General features: G+C 38.7%; 1 protein-coding gene across 1 annotated transcript in view; it reads left to right on the top strand.

Annotated features, from left to right (window-relative positions):
* The window catches only part of Map7 (microtubule associated protein 7), a 144,006-nt gene that overhangs the window by 56,826 nt on the left and 61,353 nt on the right, over window positions 1-25,827 (top strand). Inside the window, exon 2 of the mRNA XM_048800498.1 lies at window positions 25,444-25,542. Coding sequence (XP_048656455.1) covers window positions 25,444-25,542 — 99 coding nt within the window. The remainder of the gene's footprint in view (window positions 1-25,443; window positions 25,543-25,827) is intronic.

Raw genomic sequence — 25,827 nt, 5'->3', positions numbered from 1 at the left:
GGGCCAGGAAGACAGGCTATGGGAAGGTGACCAGGAAAAGTATGGTAAGCCAGGGTTGTTTGATAAGGTTTTATTTAGTGTGCACATTTGAGTTGGGTCCTTCCTCGTTGATACAAGTTGAGTCTTCCTCTTCCTCTTAGTGAGTTGGAGGGAAATGTATCTCCAAATGAAAATTTCCTTTATAAGTATAAGTTTCTTTTCCACAAGAAAATATGCCCTCTTTTTTTTTTTTGCCATGCTGGGTATTGAACCCCAGGGATTTGTGCATTCAAGGCAAGCACTCTAACCAACTGAGCTATATCCCCAGCCCTGTGCCCTCTTTTGAAACTTCATTCTTTTTCTGCAAATTCTGTCCCTTAGCTCAAAATTCATATGCCAAAGAGGCACATTTTGGGGTGGCATATTCTGGTCTTCTTCAAACCCATTGACAGTTCTTTAAGAGTTTGTTGTTTAAATTCCACATATTTGTTGGTTTTCCAGTATCTGTTCTGCTCTTGATTTTTATTTTAATTCTGTAGTGGTCAAACCAGATGCTTGTTAGGATTTCAGTCTCTTAAATTTGTTAAGACTTGTTTTGTCATCTGTCCTAGAGAATCTTCCATGTGTGCTTGAAAAGAATGTATGTTCTGCTACCATTAGGTGGTATGTTCTATATTATCTGTTAGGTCCATTTGATCTATGATGTTGTTTAACTCCTGTTTCCTTGTTGATTTTTCTGTCTGGGTGGTCTATCCATTACTGAAAGTGGGCATTCAGATCTCCTGTTGTTTACTTTTTATTTCTCCCTCAGGTCTGTTACTGTTTGCTGTATATATATTTAGGTATTCAGATATTATATGCATATGTATTTATTGCTGTTTTATCTTACTGGTGAATTGGCCTTTTATTGTTATTTAATATTCTTTGTAACTGTTTTAATAGCGATACTTCACTGCTTATAGCTTGCTGATTCTCTTACTTCCAGAATTTCAGTGCTACATTTGGAAGCACCTGTCTAATATTCTGCTTTAGGTTACACTTTAGATGAAAGATATGAGATCATGTGACCAAGGATCTGTAAAAGGATAGTTCTAACTATAGATTAATCTTATTGTAGTACTCATGATTACATGCTGTCATCCATAAGGGGTAGCTTAAATTTAAGTAGACATCTGTTGTATTAGTCCATTTTCACACTGCTACAGCTAAATACACGAGGCTAGGTACTAATAAAGAAGCTTGTTAAGCCCACAGTTTTGGAGGGCCAAAAGCATGGCACTGACATGTTCACACACTAAAACAGTAATTTCAAAGTACTCAGCTTAATCTGTTTATCAGTACTACTTACATCAACAAATAAGAGACCACAATTTTAAGAGGATTCATTGAGAGAAACTGGTCAGCTCCAATGAAGGTCCCTCTGGCTCTATTACAGATAGTGCATGTTATCATGTTGGGAGCACCCCCAAGAGAGATCACATAGTGAGGCAGGAAGCCAGAGTGAGAAGGGGCCTGGCTTGCTCTCTAATAACACCTCTATTGCCAGGTTCTCAGGAGAACTATATCAGGTCCTTTCAAGGGCAACACCCCAAGTGACCCAGTCACTTCCCATGGCTCCACCTCTTAAAGGTCCTACCATATGTCCCATTCCATCACTGTGGACCTAGCCTCCATCTCTTGAACCCTTGGTGGAGGAATCCCATCCAAACCATAGCATCTGTCCCAAATTTAACATCTCAAATAGTTGCAAGTAGTCCTTTGAATGAAAAGTAGCCAAAGAAAAGGTCTTTTAAGCTACAGGTAGATCATCTATGGGAAGTTGTTTTCATGAACATTTAAATTCAAATTAGCAGGCTGGGGTATGGCTCAGTAGTGGAGCATCTGCCTGGCACTCATGTGAGGCTCTGGGTTCTGATCCATAGCACTGCAAAAAAAAAAAAAAAAATCCAAATTGTCATTTCATGACTGTGAGCTTAATGGCTCAAAAGAAGGATGGATTCTGATGGATGGGGGAAGGCTAAGCACTTGTGGTTTAAAATTAGAATGGGGTAGACCCTACTGGTGATATATCTTTGCAGCCTCTGGTAAGTTTGGAAGAGCCTCAGGACTCTAAATGCCTGGGTAGACCTAGGGACCACATTAGAGACTGACATGTAAATATGGGGATGAAACATTGAAATGTAACAGTTCTATATATATTTCCCAGAATTTTAGATCTAACCAAAAGAGACATATACTTATTTACACACCTAAATAATAACTTTAAAAACACCCCATACATTAGAAAAGAAAGATCAGTTTCTCTCAATAAACCCTCTTAAAATTGTGGTTGATGTAAGTAGTACTGATAAACAGATAAGCCGAGTACTTTGAAATTATTGTCTCAGCGTGTGAACACTCAGTTGCTTTTTTATTTAAAAAGTTCACATTATTTTACCAAATTTAGTCAAAATATTTTACCTGCCCATTACCTCCATATCAACATAAAGATAAAAACCAGATTAATTCACCAGAATTTATTGGGAATTCTAATACCTAAATTAATCATAATTATAAAATTTCTGACTTCTTTATGGACATTGCTGTATTCAAGCATATATTCTCTGACAAGAAAAGCCCTTCACAAATTATTAAATTAATTAGATGGCCTGACTGCTTCCAGAATCTTTAAACATACTTCTTCAACATTCACTAGATTTTCCAGAAGGTACATTATGACAAATGCAGATCAGGAAATTTAAGGGCTCTCACCTTTAGCTAATTACCACTGCCGTAGAATCTTAGGCAATGCACTTGAAAACCTTGAAACAGCTTGGATTTATTATAAATTAATAACATAGGATGTTCATTAATTATTAAGCTTTGTTGAAATATGCTGAATGTTTTACACAGATTTTACTGCTAGTAGCTGTCATCAGAATGTTTCAAAATTATACCCTTGAGAAAAATGGAAAGGATTTTTTACCCCTGCGTTCTCAGTTGCTCATTAGTTGAAAAAACATAACTTTTCTCTGTCCTTCCTGAGTTCTTAGTTGGAATGAACCCCTACAAGAAAAGCCAGATAACAAGGGGAAAAACAGGTTTATTAACATATCCACCTCCTGTACCCCTGGGAGATAGCAGGGAGGACTGAAAGTAGACCTCTTAAGAGGTGACTTGAATGCTTTGTCTGCAGAAACAAAGAAGATGTGGGGAGGTGACAGGAGAGGGAAATGGGACTGAGGTCCCTTTGTGGATGAGGGACCTTTCTCCATGGAGGATCTATAGTGAATTGCAGTCATCATTCCTTCCTCCACCCTTACAAGCAGAGATTTCCTTTTTGGATATAAGTTTCTCTCATGAAAGTGTAGCTTCTCTATTTTTAGAGCTTCTCTAGTATCTACTGTTTCCCAAAATAATCAGTTCAAAATAATCTTTATGCCAAAGAGCCATATTTGGGTGCCATATTCTGGTCTCCTGATGTTGTATTTTGGGGTAGCATCTCCTAAACTCCATCAGCAGCAACCTTTAAAATACAGGACAGCTGGGCTGGTGGTGCTGGTCAGTGGTAGGGCACTTGCACGGCATATCCCAAGCCTTGGGATCAGTCCTTAGGACCCCCCCCCCCCAAAAAAAAAAGACATGGTTGTTATTTAATATACTCTCTTCCTGGAAAATATAACTGCACTTCCAAAAAAGTGGTTGTTTCCTCCAAATTATCTCTTAATAATTTAATATTTAGTCTACTCATTTTATTCTGAAGGATTCTTAATATTATAATCAGATAAAAAGTATTTCATGGAGGGAATTATAATGTTAAAAAAATCTAATTATCTAAGGGGAAATTATTATTTTAAAAAGTGAATTAAAGAAATCTCCTGGGAAATAAAATGGAATTGTATGTTGTTTTAATTATACTATTTTTCAACTTTTCTTTTGGTATAAAGGACAAAATATTTAACAGAAGCCACACAGATTTTTAAGTAGTACTATCTATTCAGGTTCATTTTTTTTGGTTTTCTGATCCCAGTGTTGAATGCACCTTCATTGTTGTGGTCCCTTGGCCAATGCCTGCCCTCCAGGGACTCTGTGGCCCGTAAGTTCCACTGGGTTGAGGCCAGGCCTGCTGTGCCTAGCACATTGCATGAAGGCACTCTGTAAGTGGATAGGTACACTGATGGCTGTGAGAACGATTCTCTCAGTCATTCTGTCATTACATGGCACTTCTTCAAAGTGCTAATAATTGTTCATTTTCCTTTCTTGGCCACTGATAGAAAAGGTCTTATTTTTTATTCTGGATTCTGTATCTGTCAAGTGTTGCTACAACACTGTCACTGGAGGTAATCCAAGAGGTCCTGAACAGGGGGCCCTCAATGCAGGACAATAGGCCCCTTGACAAATGTCAGAGAAAAGAATTTCTGGATGTGACAGATATTGAAGGAAAAAGATTTCCTCAGGAAAGCAAAGAGTACACATTCAACTGTGAGTGGTGGGCATGGGAAGGTATGAGGGGATGACATCAATCTGGTGATCACAAGGTGGTGTGTGGTAGTCTGGCAGTTCTCAGGATCCTTAGATCGATGTCTTCCCCATTATCGGATCAATAGGAGTGCTTTATCAGATTTCAAAATCCTTGCACAACCATAGCCTTTCAAGAGGCAAGAGTCATGAGAGAAGCATTTAAATAATCATGTTGCCAAAGGTATCTCATTTCCAACTAGGTCCGTGCCTAACGCTCTTCCTGCACAGACCCAAGAGTGTGGTTATCTATTCTGAGAGTTGCTTATTCCTCCATAATCTCAGAACAGTTGCTTATTTCTAACTGCTTAGGTTTGCTTGCTTTTGGGGAGAAGCCAACATTTTAATATTATTGTATTTTAGCAGCACTATGCTTATATGGAAGTGATTATTATTACTTAAGAAAAAGTTTAGGTGATGTCCTTCAGCATAAATTGCTTTTGGTAAAAGAGTACTTTTTCAATGTTTTTCTTTTTATTTGGGATACCAAGGATTGAACCCAGGGTTAGCTTTCCACTGAGGTACACCCTAGTGCCCCTTTTTTAAAAATTTATGATGGGGTTTCATTAAATTGCCATGGCTGCCCTCAAACCTGTGATCCTCTTGCCTCAGCTTCCTGAGTCATTGGGATTACAGGCGTGTGCCACCATGCCCAGCTCTTCATATTTTCTTGAAGCACCAATTACTTAGGAATTTTTTTCAAAATCATGACACCTATTTGGTCAGTATTGGAAGATTTCAATTTTGCCTTCAGTATTACAGTTTATTGTTTCATCTTAAAGCATAAATCTAATTCAAATAATACTAAACCATTGTTTTTACCCTGCATCTACATCATTGGATAAAAGGAAGAGAATCTCTAAGAAAAGGATCATAAATCTTTAGTTTTAAATTAAAAAATATTTATGGTATTCTTCTAAAAATATTTAGAGGAGCTCGTAAAGGGCAATGTAATAATGTATATAAAAGCATTTGAAAAATTAAAAAAATATAAAAGAAAGCTGGAAGATAAAATGGTACAGGAAGTGAGGTCCTTCCAAAGGTGCATCCTGTGGGTGGACCACAGTCTGTTTCAAAGCTGTTCAAATTGTCGTTGCAAATGGGGAACCATGCCAGATGTCCAGTTTGCTTCACTGAAAAGAAAAAAATCAGTTAATTGGAAGAAATACAATTACTCCCAGTACTAACTGTGAAAGCGATTTCTATGTACTGTTCAAATGATGACCTCAGCATCCGCCAGAGGAGACAGCCACATATTTTATGGGAAAGAGTCTCATGTTTTAGATGAAACCTTGGTCAAGATTCTTGCTGTTACATCATGACAAAGTGATCAGAATGGCCCCCAGTTTCACACACAATGCAGTCCAGTCACTCTGCTTAGAAGTAAAATATACAACTTAACAGATTGCTTATTATGTAAGGGAGAAGATGTTTATACCCAGAAAGGGGTGTGTGTGTATAGTTTTTCATCCTTGAGTGTTATTCAGTGAGGAAATGAGTATTAAAACACCAAAACTGGATTGAAAGCTGGATGAGATGGTACACACCTGTAGTCCCAGCTACTTAGGAGGCTGAAGCTGGAGGATCCTTTGAGACCAGCCTGGGCAACATAGCAGAACTCTGTCTCTTCATTTAAAAGAAAAAAAGAAAGAGAGGGGGGTGGGGCTGAGGGAGGGGGGAGGGGAAGAAAGGAAGGAAGAGCCCAAGTCTGCATACCTCACTACCACAGAGGAGCAGGGCCACACTTCTTCCTCACGAACGATTTTAAAATGAGCCATTTGCTGAACTCTTATGCATGAAATGCTCCAAATTGAAGCTCTAGTAAGATTAATAAAATTTTAGCCTTGGAATTAAAAAAAAAAATCTTAGTAAGGTGCTTACAGAATGCCAAATGCCTTGAGATTTAGTCCTCCTGTCTGGCAGTATTAGGTAGCAGGGCTGTTGTTTAAATATGTTATTAGATTGTGCAGTAGGGGCCATGGTTTCTTTCAAGAGAGAATACTTGCTTTTCTGTTCTGGGATGGGCTTGTTTAGAAAAATGCTACTAAATTTTAAGAAACGTGTTAAAGAAATCATTATACTGAAAATTAAGTATTTTCATTATACTGAAAATAAAGAGATAGCTTCTATTGACATCGACTGTAGTCAGTTATCACACAAATTCTGAACAAGCATCCACAGCCTGTGTTGAGTGTGTAAAAGGCTGTATAAAGGGTCAGAGGATAAATTCAGTTCCAAAAAAAAAAAAAAGTGATTCAAAACTCTGTCCTACTGATATTTGGATAGTTTTCCCACAAAATAGTAGGGCCTAAAGTAACAAATAGTGCAGTGGTTCTAAACTTTGGTGTATATGAGATTCAACTGTGCTACTTGCTTAAAAATAAAAATTCCCAGGCCCCACACACTTAAAGAGTCACATTCTATTGGTCTAAGGTGGGACATAGGAACCTACATTTTTAACAAATACTGCAGGTGTGTCTGATGAAAGAAGCTCATAGAAATGTTGGGCTTTCATATTATTTTTTGCTTTCATATCCTTAGAGGAAATTTGTAAAACTGCATACATACAATTTACTATTGTTCAGTCTTAAAAGGGAAGGAAATTCTGACATGCTACAACATGGATGAACTATGAGCACATTATGCAAAATGAAATAATCCATTCACAAGCAAAAACAAATGCTATATAATGCCACTTATGTGAGATACTTAGTCATTTGAACTGAGCAGTGTTCTTCAAGGTCCACATTGCTGAAGGCTTGGTCCCTAGGGTACCAAGGGAGATGGTAGAACTGGGAAATGGTAGAACCTTTAGCAGATGGGATCTAGTGGGAGGTCCTTAGGTCATTGGGGCAAGCCCCTGAAGGGGACTATGGGACCCCCAGTTTTCCTTCTTCTTGCTTTCTAGCTCAAGATGTAAGCAATTTTGCTCTGTTTGCATCCATGACACTGAGCCCTCCTGATCCTGGACTAGAAATTCTAGAGTCATTAGACAAAAAAACCTCTTCCCTTTATGAGTTAATTATCTCAGGTATTTTGTTGTAGTTAAGAGAAGCTGACTAACACTTAGAGAAGTCAGAATCATAGGGATAGAAAGTAGAATGGTGATTGCAGGGTTCTAGGGTGAGGGAATGGGCCATTATTACTTAATGGGTATAGACCTTCAGTTTTTTACAAGATGAAAAGTTATGGAGATATAAGGAGATGAAGGTTGCAGAACACTGTAAATATATTTAATACCTCTAGACTGAACTGTGTGCATAGCATATTTATCATTTAACCATTTTATGTGCATTTTATCAAAATAAAAAAATTAGAAAAAAGTAAAAACCATGTACTCCAATACAGAATAAGAAAGTGAAATCCAACATTATTTATTTAAAATAGTTTCAAAAGGTATAATTTCAGAAAATAGCATGGTGTGTGCATGCTTTTAAGTACCTTCACCGAAACCTTGAAGCTCTAAATTTAAGCCATTCATTTTTGGGGAAAATGTAAAATCCTAATCAATTCTTACAATTTAAGAATACAGTTTGGCTTTAGTTGGTTTTGTTTTGTTTTATTTAGTTTTTTGTTTTTTGTTTTTTTTTAATTCAGAATAAGTGCATTACTATACCCTGTGACAATGATGCACTGAGATAGGCAAAGCAGGACTTGGTCAGTTGCATACAAGGTCTTGCTCCTGCACTGTCTACTGCCTCTCAAGTGCATCCTCTTCCCTTGCTTTGGTGGCACTTCAGAGGTTTTTATACAAACCAGGTAATATTCAGAATGTGTGAGAGATGTGCCTTTATTTTTTGAAAGGAGGAAAAGAGATGTAAAGTGAAATGTAGAAGGTTTTTTATTCTGAAAAGAATCTGAAATGGACTACCTAAAAACCTTCCCTGCACAGCCTCCCTTAGAGGTTCTTAATTTAGGGTTTGTTAATTTGAATGTAGAAAAAAAATTATATATTTTTCCCACTAACTTCCCCCTGCAAATTGAGCAATTCCTTTAATTACAAATGTGAGCAGTGAAGCTCTGGTAGTGTTTGCACCAGCAGATGTCAAGTGTCTTTTATTGCACTGCAGTTGTTTCACCTATCCCAAAGGGAGCTAAACTGATCACTACTTGGAAATCGTAGCAGTTATTAAACATGCCCCAAAAATTTATCGTTTAATATAAACATTTTAATATCTTGTTTACATTTTAAGTACAATAAAAAAGTATAGTTATATTTTCTTTGAAATGCTGTTTTGATTATGCATCTAAAAGTATCCTGAGAAGGAATCCAACCTGGCTTTCCCTGATTGCCAGAGAAGTCCAGAGTACCAAAAAGGTTGAAATCCTTTTGTGGAAAGCCTTTGGGTACATGTAGGAGTATGTGTACTCTAGTTTAGAGGCTGCTGGTCTTGGGCAAGGCTGATACCCACTCATTGCTCTTAAGCCAGGATACACAGGCTTGTTTTTGTTGTTGTTGTTGTTGTTGTTATTTATTTATTTATTTTTGCACCAAGCAGTGAAAAATCACTTACTAACATGGGAGATGAATCCTGATTTAAATTCTGTGGTTCTAATTCTGATGTACATCAGAATCCTCTAGGGAACCAGTTAAAATTACACAGCTAAACCATCCCTGGGGATTTCAGATCATCAGGTCCCAGTGGAACCTAGACATCACTGCATTAAAGCCTACAAGGGTGATTTTCTTATAAAGCTTCAAATGAGAAACACTGCTTTAAATAGAAGTGCTTTGACAGATTGTTCTATAAGAACTATTTTAAGTTTCACTTTAAAAAAAATTTTTGTTTGATTCAGAAATTTATGGCAAGAAATTAGTAAGGTTATAGTTTGAAACTTAGAACCACTCAAAGTATCTTTTGCATTGGCTGGTGATTGACAGTTCTTAACTGTCAGTCCCTGGGGACTATAACACTTTCTGAAGTTATATGCACAGGTCTTCAGCTTAAGGAACTAATGGCTTTCCTGACATTTGTAAAGGTAATCATAATGCAAAGGTGTGGAAGGAAGGCTAGCCACCTATATGCTGAAACAGCAAAACTTAATGATAAAATAATAATAATTTTAAAAAATGCAAAACCATTAGACATGCTAAGGAAGCAATTATGAAAAATTCAACAATTATGAAAACTTCATTAATCTAAAGAGAGAAGTATTGAACTATTTCTATAATTATTTTATTTCATCAGTATTTCCTGCTTTATATCAATTCCTAAAATAAAAATACTATATTAGGTTTTTGCAACAAAGCATAGAACTGTAGGTAGAATTAATGTGTGTTATTCAACATTCTGTTACTGTGACAAAATTCCTAAGAGAAAAGGTTTATTTTGGCTAATACTTTATAAGGTTTCGCCCTCTGGTCAGTAGACCCAATTGCTTTGGGATCTGGCAGATGAAACTGCTCACCTCATGGCAGCCAGGAAGTGAAAAAACAAGACAAAGGGACCAGAATCCCAATATCCCCTTGAAGGGCAAGTGACCTAACTTTGTCTTACTAGGTCCCTCCTCACAGAGGTTCCAGTACCTCCCACCAACACTACAGGCTGAGTCACAGGGCCTTAGCACAAGGCCTTACTGAGGACATTTATCAAAACTGTAGTAGGATGGCATAAAATCTGGTTTGATGGTGAAGAGTTCAGGAAATGCCACCCTAAAACATGTCACTGGTTTAATGTCATGGTTTACTAATGACTTAAACTGAGAGCAGACACCTGGGGGACAGCTTTCTCCGAACTTCCCTCATCTACCTGGGGTCAGATCCTCCCAAAGGAACTCAGTTGTCCTGGTGGCCTGCAGAGAGTTTCTTCACCTAGGGAAGATCAACCACAAGGTTATCACAGTGAAGGAGACCAGCAGTCTTTTGATGAGACTACTGGACAAACTCTGTCACAGTTGGTCACCAGTTCTGCCTGAGGACCATCTTTCTTCGAGATCATTTACTCTCCCCAAGTCCCCTACCTCCCCACTCTCCTTCTTCCCTACGAAAAGAGTATATAAGTTTCTACTCCTTTCTGGGTTTTTAAAATAAAAATTTTTGTTTTAGTCCTGGGGATTGAACCAGGACCTCACATATGCTAGGCAAGTACTGAACCACTGAGCTACATCCCTAACTAACCATTTATTTTATTTTATTTATATTAATTTATTTTTAATTTTTAATTTTATTTAAAATATTCTTTATAATTTGAGGGTTTTTAAATTTTATTTTATTTCATTTTACTTTATGAGAGTCTCACTAAGTTGCCCAGACTGTCCTCAAACTTGGGATCCTCCTTCCTCAGCCTCCCAAGTCACTGGGATTACAGATATGCGCCACACACCTGGCTCTTAAAAAAAAATTAATAAAATAAACTTCTGAAGTCCCAGTGACTTAGGAGACTGAGGCAGGAGGATTGCAAGTTTGAGAACAGCCTTAGCAACTCATCGATGCCCTTTTTCAATAAAAAATAAAAAGGTATGGGGATGTAACTCAGTGTTAGAGCACCCCTCTGGGTTCAAACCCCAGTACCTCCCCACCCCATGCCAAAAAAAAAAGAAAGAAAGAAAAGTTTATCTCCATTCTGGGTTTTTCTCCTACATGTAATAGTTTTGTGGTTTTGGACCTATGTCCTCTGCTCATCATAATTCTTGTGTTTTAATTCTTTCTTTACCATAAAGACTCATTTTAAAATTGAGAAACAATAAATATGTAATAGATTAAATGTATAAATTCTTCTTTGCAACAGTGAGAGAGAATATTCTGTATTTTAACCAAAAAAAAAAAGTTTTTAGGGGAAAAGAAAAGTGTCATAATCCTTCCTTCATAAAAGAGGTTGAAAGGTTTTCTAGTCAGGGTGATCGAAGGCTGTGAATCTTTGCCCTTTTTTCCCCTGTGCCTCACAGGATAGACTCCTTCCTGCTTTTGTTTCTGGCACCATCTCCCTGGGCAGACGGGCCCCCCTATAACATCTACTTATTCGTTAGGGTCAGACAGAAATCCCCCTTTACCCTTCCCTGTCTCCCACAGAATCTTGGTCTTATCTCTATCATGGTCCTTAGCATGCTACATTTGAACTATCCACTTCTATGTCCACCCCCTTGGGAGACTTTACCCTCAGAGCGTTATCTTGGTAGTGTGCCTGGAACAGAGCTTGCTCATTCCATAATTTGCTGAGTAATTATATATATAGCTGACCCGCTCACGCCTCCCACCTATTGTATTTGTCTGTGACCACACAAGAGTTCTGTAAGGGCAGCTAGAGGCCAGCATGGAAATCAAGCTTTGGTCTGCACCCTCCTGCTCTAGCTGGTGGAGCTGAATTTCCTCACAGGACCAGGACCCATCATAAGAAACTGAGTTTAAGCTGAATCAATGCTAGTAGAGGAGCCATTAGCCCAAGGTTGCTGTCTAGCAGGAGTGAGAGATGAAGCTGACCGCTCAGCTGGCCACACCCCTTCAATGTCTGTCAGCTCTTGAGACTCTCCAACTTGTAGTTTTGCTACTGTCGTCCAAGATTCCTTTTATTTCCAGGCCTATCCTGTTAAGGGGCATGTGCATGTGTGTTAGTGCCTACTCAGTTATTAACATAATGCTACCTTAATCCTGATCAAGAAAATCACAATTACTTTATGACAACCCAATGAATTTAGTGGAATGCAAAGAAATGAGGGTCTGAAAGTGGTTGTGTTTCATTGGGAAAAGTGGGAAAGGATTGTGTAGATTCGTGAGATCCAGGGGATCTTAGTCATCACATAGATATTTTCAAGTATTAATCTATCAGCAGTGCAGCTGAACTTAAAATCAATGTCTCACTTGGATAAAATACAGTTAATATGATTTAAGACTGAATTGCATGATGATGCAGTTTTCGAGCGGCTTTACCCTATGGCCTGAATTTTGGCAGAAAAGTGATGAAAACATTTATTTTATGTGTATTATTGGGTTGCTATGAGTATTGTTTATTGTTCTTTCTTCACCTTATATCATTTAATTAAGCTAAGGGTGAGGGTGAAAAGAGGCGAGAAAATGAAGAGAAATACAGTTCCATCTCAAATGGATTTTCTGTAATTTTCCTTCATGAAGGATTTGCTTCTGATTCTACAGTCTGTGGAAATTGAAACCTTGATTTCTCATTAAAACTGTGATTTTATTGTGTATTCATAAGATTGTGAAATACTATGAAACAGTAAAACTGACTGACTGTGTGTGTACTATCTACAAATCAGTGAGGAAAGTCCTTTCTGGGGCCAGGACTGGTCTTCAGAAGCTCATGCCCTCCTGTTGCTTTCTTTCATCAGAAAACCAACAAATGAAAACAAACAAAGTCCTCTCCTCTCTGAGGCCCCTGGACCACACATGTATGTCTCTTAGCCCCAGGTGGTCCAACAAGCCACTGTGCCTCACCTTTTTCTCAAGAATAGCACAATTGGTGGGTGCAGTGGTGAGTGCCTGTAATCCCAGCAACTCAGGAGACTGAGGCAGGAGGATCCCAAGTTTGAGGCCATCCAGGGCAATATAGTGAGACCTTAGCTGAAAATAAAAAGTAAGAAGTCCTGGGGATGTAGCTCGGGGGTCAGTGCCCCTGGTCTTAATTCCTAGTGCCAATAAATAAATAAATAAATATATATATGTATATTGAATGAAAGCCACACAAATTCTGGGATCAAACCAACTTAGATTTTGAAGCCTTTCTGATGACTTTTACTCACATAGCTGCCAGTTGCCAGCCTTGTAAGCGCAAGGTGTCTGTAGGAGTTAGATGTAACATATGAAGCTTCTTGCACAGTGCCTGTTACACTGGATGAGACTTGAATAGTGGCTCTCAGTCATAGTTGTGCTATCTTAATACACTTGTAAATCCTGGATTTTATAATGAGGAGTCTGTGCTTATCCTGTTTTGCAGAGTTAGTTAGGAGTGTTTCTAGTAGTGGTTTGGTGCTGAGGAGTCCTTTGTTAGCTTTGCCTCAGGCAACTTTTCTTTCCTTATTAAGTTAATCTGATACCATGTAAGAAATTAGACTAGTAGATTTTTTAGTTGAGGGTTGAATGAGCATTTAGAAACAGCACACACTAAATTGTGCGTTTCTAATTAGAATTTGAAGCATGGTTTTAAGTACTCTAAAAATAGGTCTGTCATCCAAACTCAAAATACAAGGACTTAAAATCAATAGTTTGAACATCAGATAGTATTGAAGTAGCTGTTGTGGCTTTTATACTCGGCCTAAACATTTTGTTAAAGTTGTTTCATAAAAATGGCCAGAGATTTTTTTTCTAGCAATATGAGAACTGACAAACTTTTAAGATGGTTTATGATAATTTCTAAATAACAGAAACTGAAATGTTTTGCCATCTGATCTTTCATTGCAGGACCCTCTAAAATAACTGAATTTTGTCTATATCCGTAAAATTTTAAATGAAGCATCATTTTCATGCAATCTTAGCCAAGTGACCTCAGATTGATACAAGTTGGATCGATATTGGTATTTTTATAACCCGAGCATCTACAGTGCCAGTATTGTTTTAAGTAGCAGTGGGTTTGGAGGACTGCTAACAGAGATGCTGTTGGCTGTATGCCAGGGCAAGAATTGTGCTGCACAGCAAAAGTCAGCCAGCTAAGTTCTTAGGACCATACCTGGGTGTGTGCTGGAGTGGGCCGCGGGCTCAGGGACTGAGGTAGAGAAGTCCTGTCCACTCATTGCTAATGATCTCTCCTGAGTGGGCTGCAGAGCTTGCCCAGTGAAGTTACCTAGGAGTCAAGGGAGGGTGATCTGGGAAGTCCCACTGTGGTGGTGAGTGGGAGCATCTCTATCAAGACCACAGCATGGGACAGTGAGTGGAGGGAGGAAAGGGGCTGGGAACCAGTTCTTTGCTGAGACTGAAGGTAACAGAATGTATCTTCTGTGTTATTACCACCCTGGGTAGTGATGATTCTCACAACAATATATGTTGTTGCAAAATATTTTTCTTTGTAATAGAATTAGTATTTTACCAGACATGTAAGCAAAATTTCAGATATCCAAGAGAGTTCCAGAAGTTACCTCTGTAACTCACCAAGTCTAACCCAGTACAGTACATGTATAAGATGGATGATTAAGAAATCTGCTCTACTGGAGGGCCATTGGAGAGGGCAGTGTTCCTGATGCTTCCAAGAGGACCCTAACCCAAATTGGCAGATGGCACAACTGGAAGAGGAAAGCTAGGGAACCAAGAGGCTTTGCACATGTCCCCAAGAGTGAACTCTAAGGAATCTCAGTTGACTAGATAGGAAGTAGGAAGATGAGTAGATAGGAACAAGGTCAGTTTTGACCAACTTGATCTTAAACACTTGGCAGGAGAGTATAGCCTAAGCACGTTCTACATGGACATTTAAAAGGAAAAACAATGTTTTTTTGTTGTTGTTGTTGTTTGTTTGTTTGTTTTGTTTTATGTAGCTTAAGATGTACACTTGTATCAGCCCTACCAAAAGTGAGTAAAGCTGGAGACTATAAAGGAAGGGTTCTTGTGTGGGAGTGCCTCATAATACTAATGATCACAAAGGACTCAAGAATCCCAAGTTTGTCTTGAGTTAACTTGAGCTTGATCTCATAGAAGTACAAATCTTCCTAACCTCCTACATTGATACATTCAATCTTTTTTTTCACTGATATGATTACGAGTTACCTCATCATGGTTTTCCAAGACTGGCTGAAATACTAATTGCTTTTGTGCTAACTGTTTACCAAAAAAGTAAGCTTTGCTACTAATTGTTAATTTGTTAATTGTTGTCTTAGCATGATCCCTGCCCTAGGTATGCCTTGTCTAGTCACCTGCCATCTGCCACTGTGGACCTTTGAACTGCTCTGATGCTGAATACCCTTCACTGTCCACACCCCACCTGATAGAAGAAAAAGGACTTTGGGTTGTTTCCCCCCGCCTTTGCTCTCTTTCAGCAGGAAGCCTCTTGGAGATTTTGTCACCCATTTTTCCATAGAAATAGAATGTAGAAATGGACCGTGGGGAAATGTAACAGTGGTCCACTTTATGCTTTGAATATAGCCCTTGCTGCTCTGCCACTGCAACTTTTTAAAAATGGACATGCTTTTTTCTCTTCCTCTCTCCCTGCTCCTTCCTAATCTCTCCTCTTTCCTAATCTCAAGGGAAATAGGATTACCTTTCTTCCTCATTTTAGGCAGAATTATCTCTCCCTGAGTACATACCCCTCTAGGAACAAAGTAATAACAGACCTTGGGGTAGAGGAAGATCTCAGAAATGACTATTTCCCAAATTCATAAGTGAATTCCTTGTAACTCCAACAGAGAACACATGGAATGTAGCCTTTGAATCCCTCTTTAAAAAGTTCCGTTCCTACTAATGGGCAGAATCACAGCCTCTGGGCAGAAGTCCCCTGTGTTTTTCCTTTGCTAGCCAAACAATAAACCTTTTTTTTTTTTTTTTTTTTTTTTTTTTTTTTTGGAGAAAGGGGAAAAAGAAATATGCTCTACTAAGGAAGAAGATACATAAAATATCATTTGTATTTATTTACCCTGTGTGCAGTGGAATCATACCTTCATGTCCTGATGTTCAATAGTAAGGGTGGATACTAATGCAGCAAAAAAGCTTGTCTAAAACTGGTTATGTAGGGCAAATACCTGGACAATCACGTTTGATGTGGTCATGTCAGTTTGACTCTCTTAAGGTCAATGTTCATGTATTGGTGCAGTGTCATTTTTCACAGTTAAGATCTTCTAAAATCAACATGGTGACTTAGAGAAGGTTTTCCTTGTGTGAAGCACCCGTCACACTAATGAGATTGGCATTAGTCTTTCCTGGCATGGCTTCTTCTCCTCCAGAGAAGGCTTTGAGGTACTGCTGTACTTGTCCATAGTATCTTCATATTATTTTTAAAAGTCATCTTTTGTTTATTTATTTTAATAGTTTTTAAGTTGTTGATAGACTTTTATTTATTTATTTTTATTTATTTATATGTGTTGCTAAGAATCGAACCCAGTGCCTCACACATGCCAGGCTACTGCTGAGCCCCAGCCCTAGTCCTAAAAGTCATCTTTTAAACATGAAAAATAAGAGCTTTTGTCAGACATCAGCAGTTATTATAATTTTGCTACCAAATGTTTGTTGTAAAGACAAGTTCAGCCTGCCAGAAAATCTTGCCTAAGGAAGGTAAATAGCTAATCCAGAAGTAGTAGGTGAGGACCATGGGTTATGATTGTTTCTAAGACAAAATTTTTTAAAAAATCTAAATGGCTAAGTACAATTATTTATCAAATGAACTTCTTGTCTCAACTAATTCTGAAATATGATCACCCATGATCCTTACCTTATATGTATTTACAAGACTATAATAGTGGTTTCGTTTATTATTAATTAATTAATTTATTTATTTGCAGGTCTCGGACTCAAACCCAAGGCCTTGCACAGGCTATGCAAACAAAAAAGAGTGCAATTAATACTTTTCTGGTATTATAGACGTATTTATGGAATTGCTGATAGGGAAGTTAATTAAACCTCCCTGTGAGTTGAAGCTCATAACTAATCATTCATAGGGCCTTAAGATACTAGCCAGTTGAAGCAAAGGAGAATCGCAGCCTGGGCATTATCAAGAGCTATCTTAGATGACTGGTTTGCTCTGGGAACCCTTCACATTTGTTGTGTCAATCTACTGGCTTCTGAGGTGTGCAAATTCCTGTGGCAATGATTCCTATCACAGACATCACTCAAACCTTGACATGGTGCCTTTCTCTTCTGTTTTTCTCCTGATTTTATTCCACCTGCTATTATCAAAACTGAAGCTGGTTGCTTTAAGTTAATAAGGCACCATCTGTTTTGTTTTCTGACTTCTGGATGAAAATAGAAGATGTAGGGGTCTTGATAAACCAGATGAAGGAGGTGCCGAATATGTAGAGAACCCCACAGTATTTCGAGCCTGCTTGTGAAGACCTTGAACAAAGGGCTGTAGTCCAAGACACAGTATGGGAAATGTTTTTATCAAGCCAACACCTAGTTTTGCATGCTTTGTTTTTGCCTTCTAGCTCATATGTGTTCCACCATAGCCTGTATTAGCCCAGTCCCTCACACACTGTCCCACCTGCTCCAGTTTTTCTGAATGTCACCACCTCTCAAGCATGGTGGGGGCCTACTTTCCCAACTGGTGATGAGTGACCGAGAGGAAAGAATTCTTTGCCAGGGAGCAGAGAAAGCTAAAGCTAAATGGGTGCACTGGGGCCACGCTTTAGAAGACATTTGGAAGGCCAAGGTGCTTGGACTTAATTCTGTAGTCAGTGGGAACTCTGAATCAATCCAGGATTATTCCTAACTGTGGATACAAAGTCCCGCAAACAACAATTTAAATAAAAGTTTTCTTTTATATTAACTGTAGGCAAGACAGAAGTGAACAGCTGGCTGGTATTTGTCCAGCAGGATAAAGGTGTCAGGACCAGGCCTCTCTGTTTTTCCTTTGGCTTCATGATAACCTTCTGGTTACCAGATGGATCCTCCCCCTTAAGTAGTATCACACCCTTGTTCAGGGCAGGAAGAAAAGAAGAGGGAAGAACCATCAGGTTCATGCCACCTGAGTCAGCAATTCCACAAACCCACCTGCCAACCTCCATTTTCTATTTGTTGGTCAGAACTATGTCCCATGACCAAACAGGTTTCTGTCAAAAAGGAAGCATCAGAGAGTGGGGGTTTATTGGTTAACCATCACGCAGTGACACAGAACCTTCCCTGTATAGACTTGCAGAGAGAATTTCTAGGAAAAAAATATGGCATCAAGCATTTCCCCCATTTTTTTTTCTCTAGAACTCTTTTTTTTTTGGGGGGGGGGGATCTTGGCTTGCATGAGACCTATCAGTATTTAGAACTTTTGGAGACACGGTGCTGAAAAGTATATGAGGAAATAAAGTCAAATACGGAGCAAACTGGAGTGTAGTAAAAGTCAGAAGGCAATGTGACAGGATAGGAATAACTAGAAAAGATGTCATGAGAGACTTGAGCTGAATAGTAGGTGGATGGGATTTGAATATTACTATAATAATAGATACATGTCATTATGTATTTGTAAAAACTAATGCAAAATAGACCACCAAGAATGAACCCTAGTGAAAACTAAGGACTTTGATTGATAATGATGTATAAGTTCATTAGTTTTAACAAATGATAGCCAGGAAGGCTAAGGGTATGGAGGCATGCCAGGTATATGCACTTTCTGTGCTTTCTGGCCAATTGGGCTGTGAACCTAAAACTACTCTAAAAAAGAAAATAAGATCATATGCAAATGGTAGAAGACATATAGAGGCTGGTGTTCCATATGAGGAAGAAAAAGAATAAGGTCACAAATGTAGAAATGACTGTAGTATAGGACACTATGGTTGGCCCATAATTTTAAGCCTTTAAGTTAAATGTTCAGTGGCTACCTGAAATGAATTGGAATGAACTTTACCTTTCAGTACTTACCACTAATTTTTTCAAGAATGTTTTGCAGGTTTTGTTTTTCCTTCTATTTTTATTTTAATTTTTTGGTGGTGCTGGGGATGGAACCCAGAACTTTGTCTGTGCTAAGCAAGCACTCTACTGCTGGGCCACATCCCCGTGTACCACTAATTCTTACTGAATTATGCAAAGTGTACGTAAGAAATTTAAGATATTTTACTATTTTCTATAAAAGAGGATTTATTACTGATATTTTGTAGCAAAGCATATGTGTATTTATTTCACTGATTAAACTTAGCCAATTAATGATCTTACGATTAAAATAACATCCACATTTCTTTGTAAAGTGGTTATCGTAAACTGAATCCACTATTTAGAATTGTGTCTATGAACTGGACATTTCTATTTTGGTCACTAGCTCTTCTATGTTGTGGCCAGTGCTAATAATTTTGTAAAATACGGTCATATTGCTGCCTGTAATCACAATAACCCAAAAAACTTGAGGCAGGAGGATGGCAAATTCAAGGCCGGCCTCAGCAACTTAGTGGGACCCTGTTTCAAACAGAAGTGTGGGAGTGGAGATGTAGCTAAGACGTAGAATGCTCCTGGATTCAATCCCCTGTAGTTGGGGGAGTGAGGCAGGCATTGGCCATTTTATTTTTTCTTGAAATAAGTTGTTATCCTGTTAAAGTAAATACAACCTCTTTCATTTGGTTACTTTAATTAAGAAGCAAAGTATAATTGAGTTTTAATTATTTTTCCAAGTTACTTTAATGGTTTCTTCTAATTACACATTGCATTTAATTGAATTGGATCTAATTTTACACACTCTGCATTCAGCTGTTGAAATTTAGAGGGGTAACTAGAGTCTGTGATTTGGAATTTCTCAGGACAACTGGAAAACTTTAATATGGTTAGACTTTCCACCCCTTTTTGTACTTTGCCCTTTACTTGGCTCAGTCATAAACATTTCTCCTGCTGTAGGGCAGTGATAATTTGTATAGTAGCTAGTTGTGACTCACGATAAGCCCTGGGAGAGGAAGCCACCTAATGGAGATGAAAAGGCTGCCTTTTAATCTGCTTTATACCAACACAGGTGGAAAATATGGCATTTTTATGGGTTGCCATCTGGCTGAAAGAAGGTTTTCTTTTATTTATTAGATAAAAGCCTTTTTTGATTGAATTTTAAATGTGTAATGTTTATTCTTGTTAGCTAAATGTGTCTGAAGGAGTTTGTAGTGTGAATCCAGAAGCTGCTTTCAGTAGTACACAGGCTTAGTAGGTGATTCTCCACAGCTCCCACAAAATGTATAGAACATGTGCTTTTCTGAAATGTGCTTTTCCTCATATTCAGCTAAATTGGATGTTTCTTGGACAAATCATCAAAACAGTTTTAATTAATTGCTTCAGCAAAGGTTGGGCTTACAAACCTCTCCCGCTGAAGTGCCTCCTCGTGGCCTTTTCAGATGCTGTCGGCAGGGCTGTGTTGTCTACCTGTTTCTCACCACACAATGCAAGCAATATTCTCTGCATTTGGGCAGTGATATTGGGCAGACTTCTATATTTTGTAGTTGTAAATATAGCCATTTAACTTTGAGCCTTGCACAGTGTTAAAAACCATCCTAGAATAACATGAAATATTTTCTTTTTTTGGACATGGAGTGGATATGCCTCCTCCTCTCATTTTCTTCCTTCCACTCCTTCTCCCAAAGCTGCCTTCACAAAGCTGTTAAGTCCACAGAATCCAAATCAAGGAGCAACAGAGAAGTGCTCAGACAGAGATGGGAATTCAGTTCTAAACTTTTGCTGCTTCCCAGTCTACATTTCATATTTTATTAAAAATAGTAACTGAAATACATTATCCTTATGGATGTCAAGTTCACTTGTCAGTAAAGCATAAGCTCAGGATGGTCCTATGCTGTAGTCACGTCTCAGAGCAGGCATTTGACTAAAGGCATAGATCATTTGTTGGCTCAGTGATTGGAAGCAGTTCAGAGAAGACTCTTCAATAGGATCACATGTTCAAAAATAGGAATAAAGCAGTGAGAACTCCAGGGTCTTTGTGGGAAGATATTGTAAGGAATGTAATAAATTGTAGAGGATGTGGAAGGAGAGGCATTTACTGGAGCTATGCAGCAGTCTTACTAGATGACGCTCCCAGTGCCTGCTGCCTCCTTTTTTTTTTTTTTAGAGTGCATCAGAGAGACAGAGTCCCAGACCACAAGGGCGCCCGTCTCGATCCTTCCTCTTGTCTTTATTCCCACAACCTCAGATGTGTCACTAATGGAATAAAGCTTTCAAGCGAGGAGGAAGATCAATAAAGATTTCATAAGGCTAGCAAAGACTTACTGAACACAATAGTATGCGGCTCAATTAGTTTATTTTTTTTAAATGAAAGAAGAGATTTAAATAATATTGGAAAGTCACCCAAATTACATGAAGTAGTGTTTTTAAATCTAAACATGATAGATATAGCTATCTGCTAGTCCTATCTGCTAATTACCTAAGATTTCCAAATTTTTTAATTTTGGGAATCTGAAAACGAATAAATTCCTGTATTCATTGTGTTCTTCAGTAGTGAAGTTTTTTGTACTTTGTCTTTAAAAATTACTCTGTGGAGATTTTATTTTCCTGTCATCATGTTTGAGGGTTTTTCCTTTTCTTTAAGGCTCATTTTTGTTTTACTTTTAGTAAAGGACATTGCATTGTAAAAAACAATTATCTCTCCAAACTGCAGTAAGAGTGCTTATTACCCCTTCCTGAGCCAGGGCAAGCCCTAAAAAATCATACCTGAGGCCCCAGGGGATACAGTCATTCCTCCTCTTGTGGTAGCTAAGCTGAAACCAGTGCCTCATCCAGACCTTCATCCTACGTTGGTCACTTGCTCCCCAAGTTACCCTAGATTTTCTTTCCCACAAAGCTCTGATGAAATAGAAACCCAGTTTCCTATGTGTGTAGGGAATAGGGAAGAGCCAAAGATACTCTCTATGCTGTACTGAACCTTGCTGTAGGCCAGACTGTGCGCTGCCCTTCTGTGCATTATCTCATTTCATTTCCAGAACTCAGAAACTGGTTTCCCCTTTTACAGATAGGGAAATTAAGACTTACTTTATTTAGTGACGTACTGAGGATTCACAGTTCACAAGGGGCAGAGCCTTATTAACAGCCAACGGGCACCGATTGAGCGTGGAATGCCCAGGACTCTGGAAGAGCATGGAAGTTGGGGGAAGAGACTTTCTGGTCACTCATCAAGTAAGAACCAGGGTGCAAGATCTGAACCCAGGTTTCCCTGTGTCTTGGGCTCTTACCATGACACAGTGTCCAACTGAATGATTAGAAACTAGTACTATGTAATCTTGAGCTAAACAAGTTGATAATCTTTAAAACTTTTTTGTGTTTTACTACATTTAACATGTCAGTTTTACATGAACATAGACATTTTTTCAGATGGATTTTAAATTTGTTTTGTGGTGAGTGTGACTCCAAGGGTCTCCTGGATAGAAATGAATTCCCAACTTTCAGGTGGTAATGAAGAGTGCAGGTAGACCTCTATGCACAACTAGAGTTCATGCAACGAAAGTCAGAGATAGACAGATTCAAGTAACCAAACCTCCAGTTTAATTAAATGACTTTTTGACATAAATTGCAGCATAATAAAGCAAATTACAGTCAAAGGAAAGCTTTTTATCATGGCTTATTCAGAAAAATGACTCATACTGAACATGTTTTTGGGGTCTTGCTCATGTCCTTCATGGTCCAATTGTTGCATGATATTCAGTTAGTGTTGATGTTTGTTGTCAGGACTTGGGGAACTAGAGAGTCCATTCACCAGATAAAGATGAAAAATAATGTCTAACTCATCCAGGCATGACAGACATGAATACATTTTAACTGTATTCTAAACCAGTGGTGCCAATTATCTTTAAGTTTCCTAAGAATAATACATAGAATATTCCTGAACTGCTTGGGTAATTAAGGCTTTACTTTCTGTGCACTGGTAGTGGTGATAAAACAAAATTAGAAACTACTGCCTCCAAATCCCTGTGGCACTCTACCTTCTGTTTAAGTTTTCACTTCTTTATGAATGTTTGAAAGATTAGCTTTTAAAATAAGGGAAGACTGGACATAGTGGCACACGCCTGTAATCCTAGTGGCTCTCTGGAGGCTGAGGCAGGAGGTTTGAGAGTTCAAAGCCAGCTTCAGCGATTTAGCAAGTCCTAAACAACTCAGTGAGAGCCTATCTCTAAATAAAATATTTTTAAAAGGCTGGGGATTTCGCTCAGTGGGTTAAGAGCCCCCTGAGTTTAATCCCTAGTACTAAAAACAAATAAATAAAATAAGAGGAGAACTTGCTGTATCCCAGTGAGCAACAAGGTTTCCACCATACTGTTTTGGTCTTTTGGGGTGTTTCTAAAGTTGAGACTGAAGGTCAAGACAAACCGATCATTGCTTCCAGACCTCTCCGTGGTGACTGCTCACCACATGATTTTGGCGAGTGGGTTGAGGGCGTACATTAAGGAATTTCAGAGCAGTCCGGCCTTCTGCTTCCCCTCCTGGGTCAGTGTCCACTCATACTTGTCTTGTTTGTCCCCTTCCCTCAGCACCAGTGTGAGTGATCCTTTCCCTGGGGTAAGTTGCCAGGCAAAATTTCCTTACACGTGGCAAAGTCATATTAGAAACCACTGGCTGAGGCCTTTTGTGGTTGAAGTTTTGATTTGCTGTCTGCCTGTTCTCTGCTGAATCTTTACATACTCATCCCTGCAAATAAGGTAAAAGAGCTCAAGCATATGGAACTTAAGCCAGTAATCAACATTGTGGTGAAAGCTGTTATTTGAAACAAAGAAGTTGTTTGAAACTGGCAGTTAGAACAGTTTTGTAAGATACGATTTAGTCTGTGGTTTTCTGTGCCGTAAATACTATATGTAATAGAAATACAGCCATAAAAATTCAGTATTTACCTTGTTTAGAGGGCAAAGAGTGGGTCTCTATAGTTCACCTGTAGATTTTTAAAGTACATCTTGGGATCCATTTTTATCATTAGTCTTTCTGAAACATAATTATTATGATACACTTTCAACTTCAAAAATTTGGATCCCAGTTTTCCAGGTTATATATCCAGTGCTGTTAGCTGAGTGAGGAAGTCAGAAATATGTAATATGTCAGTGGGAAAGGGCTACAGGTGAGGAGAGATGGGTGATTGGGTGCCGTTTTTAAATAGAACTCTATTATCCCAATTGAGCAGAGATGCAAAGAAAGTGAAGGAGAGATTTGTGTTGTTACCTGGAAGAAGAGCCTTTGGGGTATGTGCTAAGTCTTGAGATAGACTGCAAATTCAAGTCTAGCAGAGTAATAGGAAAAGTGATTAAAGGTAAAGGTCAAGCCATACAGTACCTTTCATGCCAGGTAGAGATCTTGGATTTTATTCTGGGAGGTATTGGAGAGTTTGGAGCAAAGGAACAGCATGGCATATTTTAAATGGGATCTTTAACTGAAGGGGTTCAGGGCAGGATCAGATACACCTGATAAGAGGATATTGCATCTGTGCCAGGTGGTGCATGCCTTAGCAACTCAGGAGGCTGAGGCAAGAGGATTGCAAATTCAAGGCCAGTCCTAGTAATTTAGAGAGACCTTCCCTCAAAAAAAATAAAAAGGGCTAGGGATGCAGCTCACTGGTAAAATAACCCTAGGTTCAATCCCTAGTACCAGCTCCCTGACTTCCCCGGCACCCAAAAAGAATGCTGCAGACATTTGAGAAGAGATGATGCAAAAGGTGGGTGGTCAGATGCTTTTTAAGGTAGAGTTTAAAGAATCTACTAGTGGATTGAATGTAGGAAGTAAAAAGATAAACCAAAGATGACCCCAAGGCTTTGAGCCTGATCAGGTGGAAGAATGAAGAAGCCTTAGCTGAGGGGGATGCTGCACTTGGAGCAGTTTGTGGAGGCAGGAAAAATCAAGGGCTTGGTGTTGACATGACTTCTGAGGCAGTAGCAAGCATCCTTTGAAAGTATATTAAATCAAATGATACACGTGGGGACAACTTTAAACTTCCACTTTTTAATAATCTTGTTGAGCTGGGGGTGTAGCTCAGTAGTAGAGGGCTTGCCTAGCAGCATGCCCAAGGCCCTGGGTTCAATCCCCAGCACCACAAATAAATACATAAATAATAATAGTCCTTGTTGTTGTACTTGATTGGAAACTTTTCCAAAATCCTATTAAATTATCTCTACTGGTTGGAATTTTAAAACTCCTAATGTATGGACTTTATAAGACCTGAGATCAAAGACCTTAGTGTCCAGTGGTGCTTCCTCATGGCTGCTTGATGTGTGAATTGGACAGCCAGAATAAGAGCTCTTTGTGGACCCCCTAAGTGACACATGAGCTGAGATCATTGACTTTTGGACATATCCTTCCCTACATGAGGGTGGGAGTTGTAAGTGCTTCATTTTTTTCATTTCCTGAGTCTAGCCTCTTACCTGATACAAAAGTGTTGACTGGGTAAATATTTCTGAATAAATTTCAAGAAACTAAATATATCTTGTCTCTCTTGTCTCCTTTTATAGCGCCTGATGGCAGTAAAGCGCAAGATAAGAAGAATGCTCCCAACCGCCCCTCCTCTACAGCTTCAGGACAAAATAGCATTCATTCAGGAAATAAACCAGGTATGACGCATTGCATTTACTTTGGGAAAATGTAGGTTATTTCAAAAGCCTTAGAGGCATGCTGAGGAATTATAAACTAAATTACAGTTTAGGAGAGCTAGTTTCCAGTCCTGCCACCCAAACACACTCATGGGGATTTGTGAGTTGAAATCTGAGGGCCTCTCACAGATTATTTGCTGGTTTACTCCCCAATTGTCAGCTAGAGGGTGGGCATTGTGCCTTTTAACAAAATAACCCTAGTAAACTCATGAAGCCAACACTAGATGAATAAACGAGTTAGCAGGA

This window comes from Marmota marmota, unplaced genomic scaffold, assembly GCF_001458135.2.
Source record: "Marmota marmota marmota unplaced genomic scaffold, marMar, whole genome shotgun sequence".
Classification (NCBI taxonomy): domain Eukaryota; kingdom Metazoa; phylum Chordata; class Mammalia; order Rodentia; family Sciuridae; genus Marmota; species Marmota marmota.
This window is presented reverse-complemented; position numbering and strand designations above follow the sequence as displayed.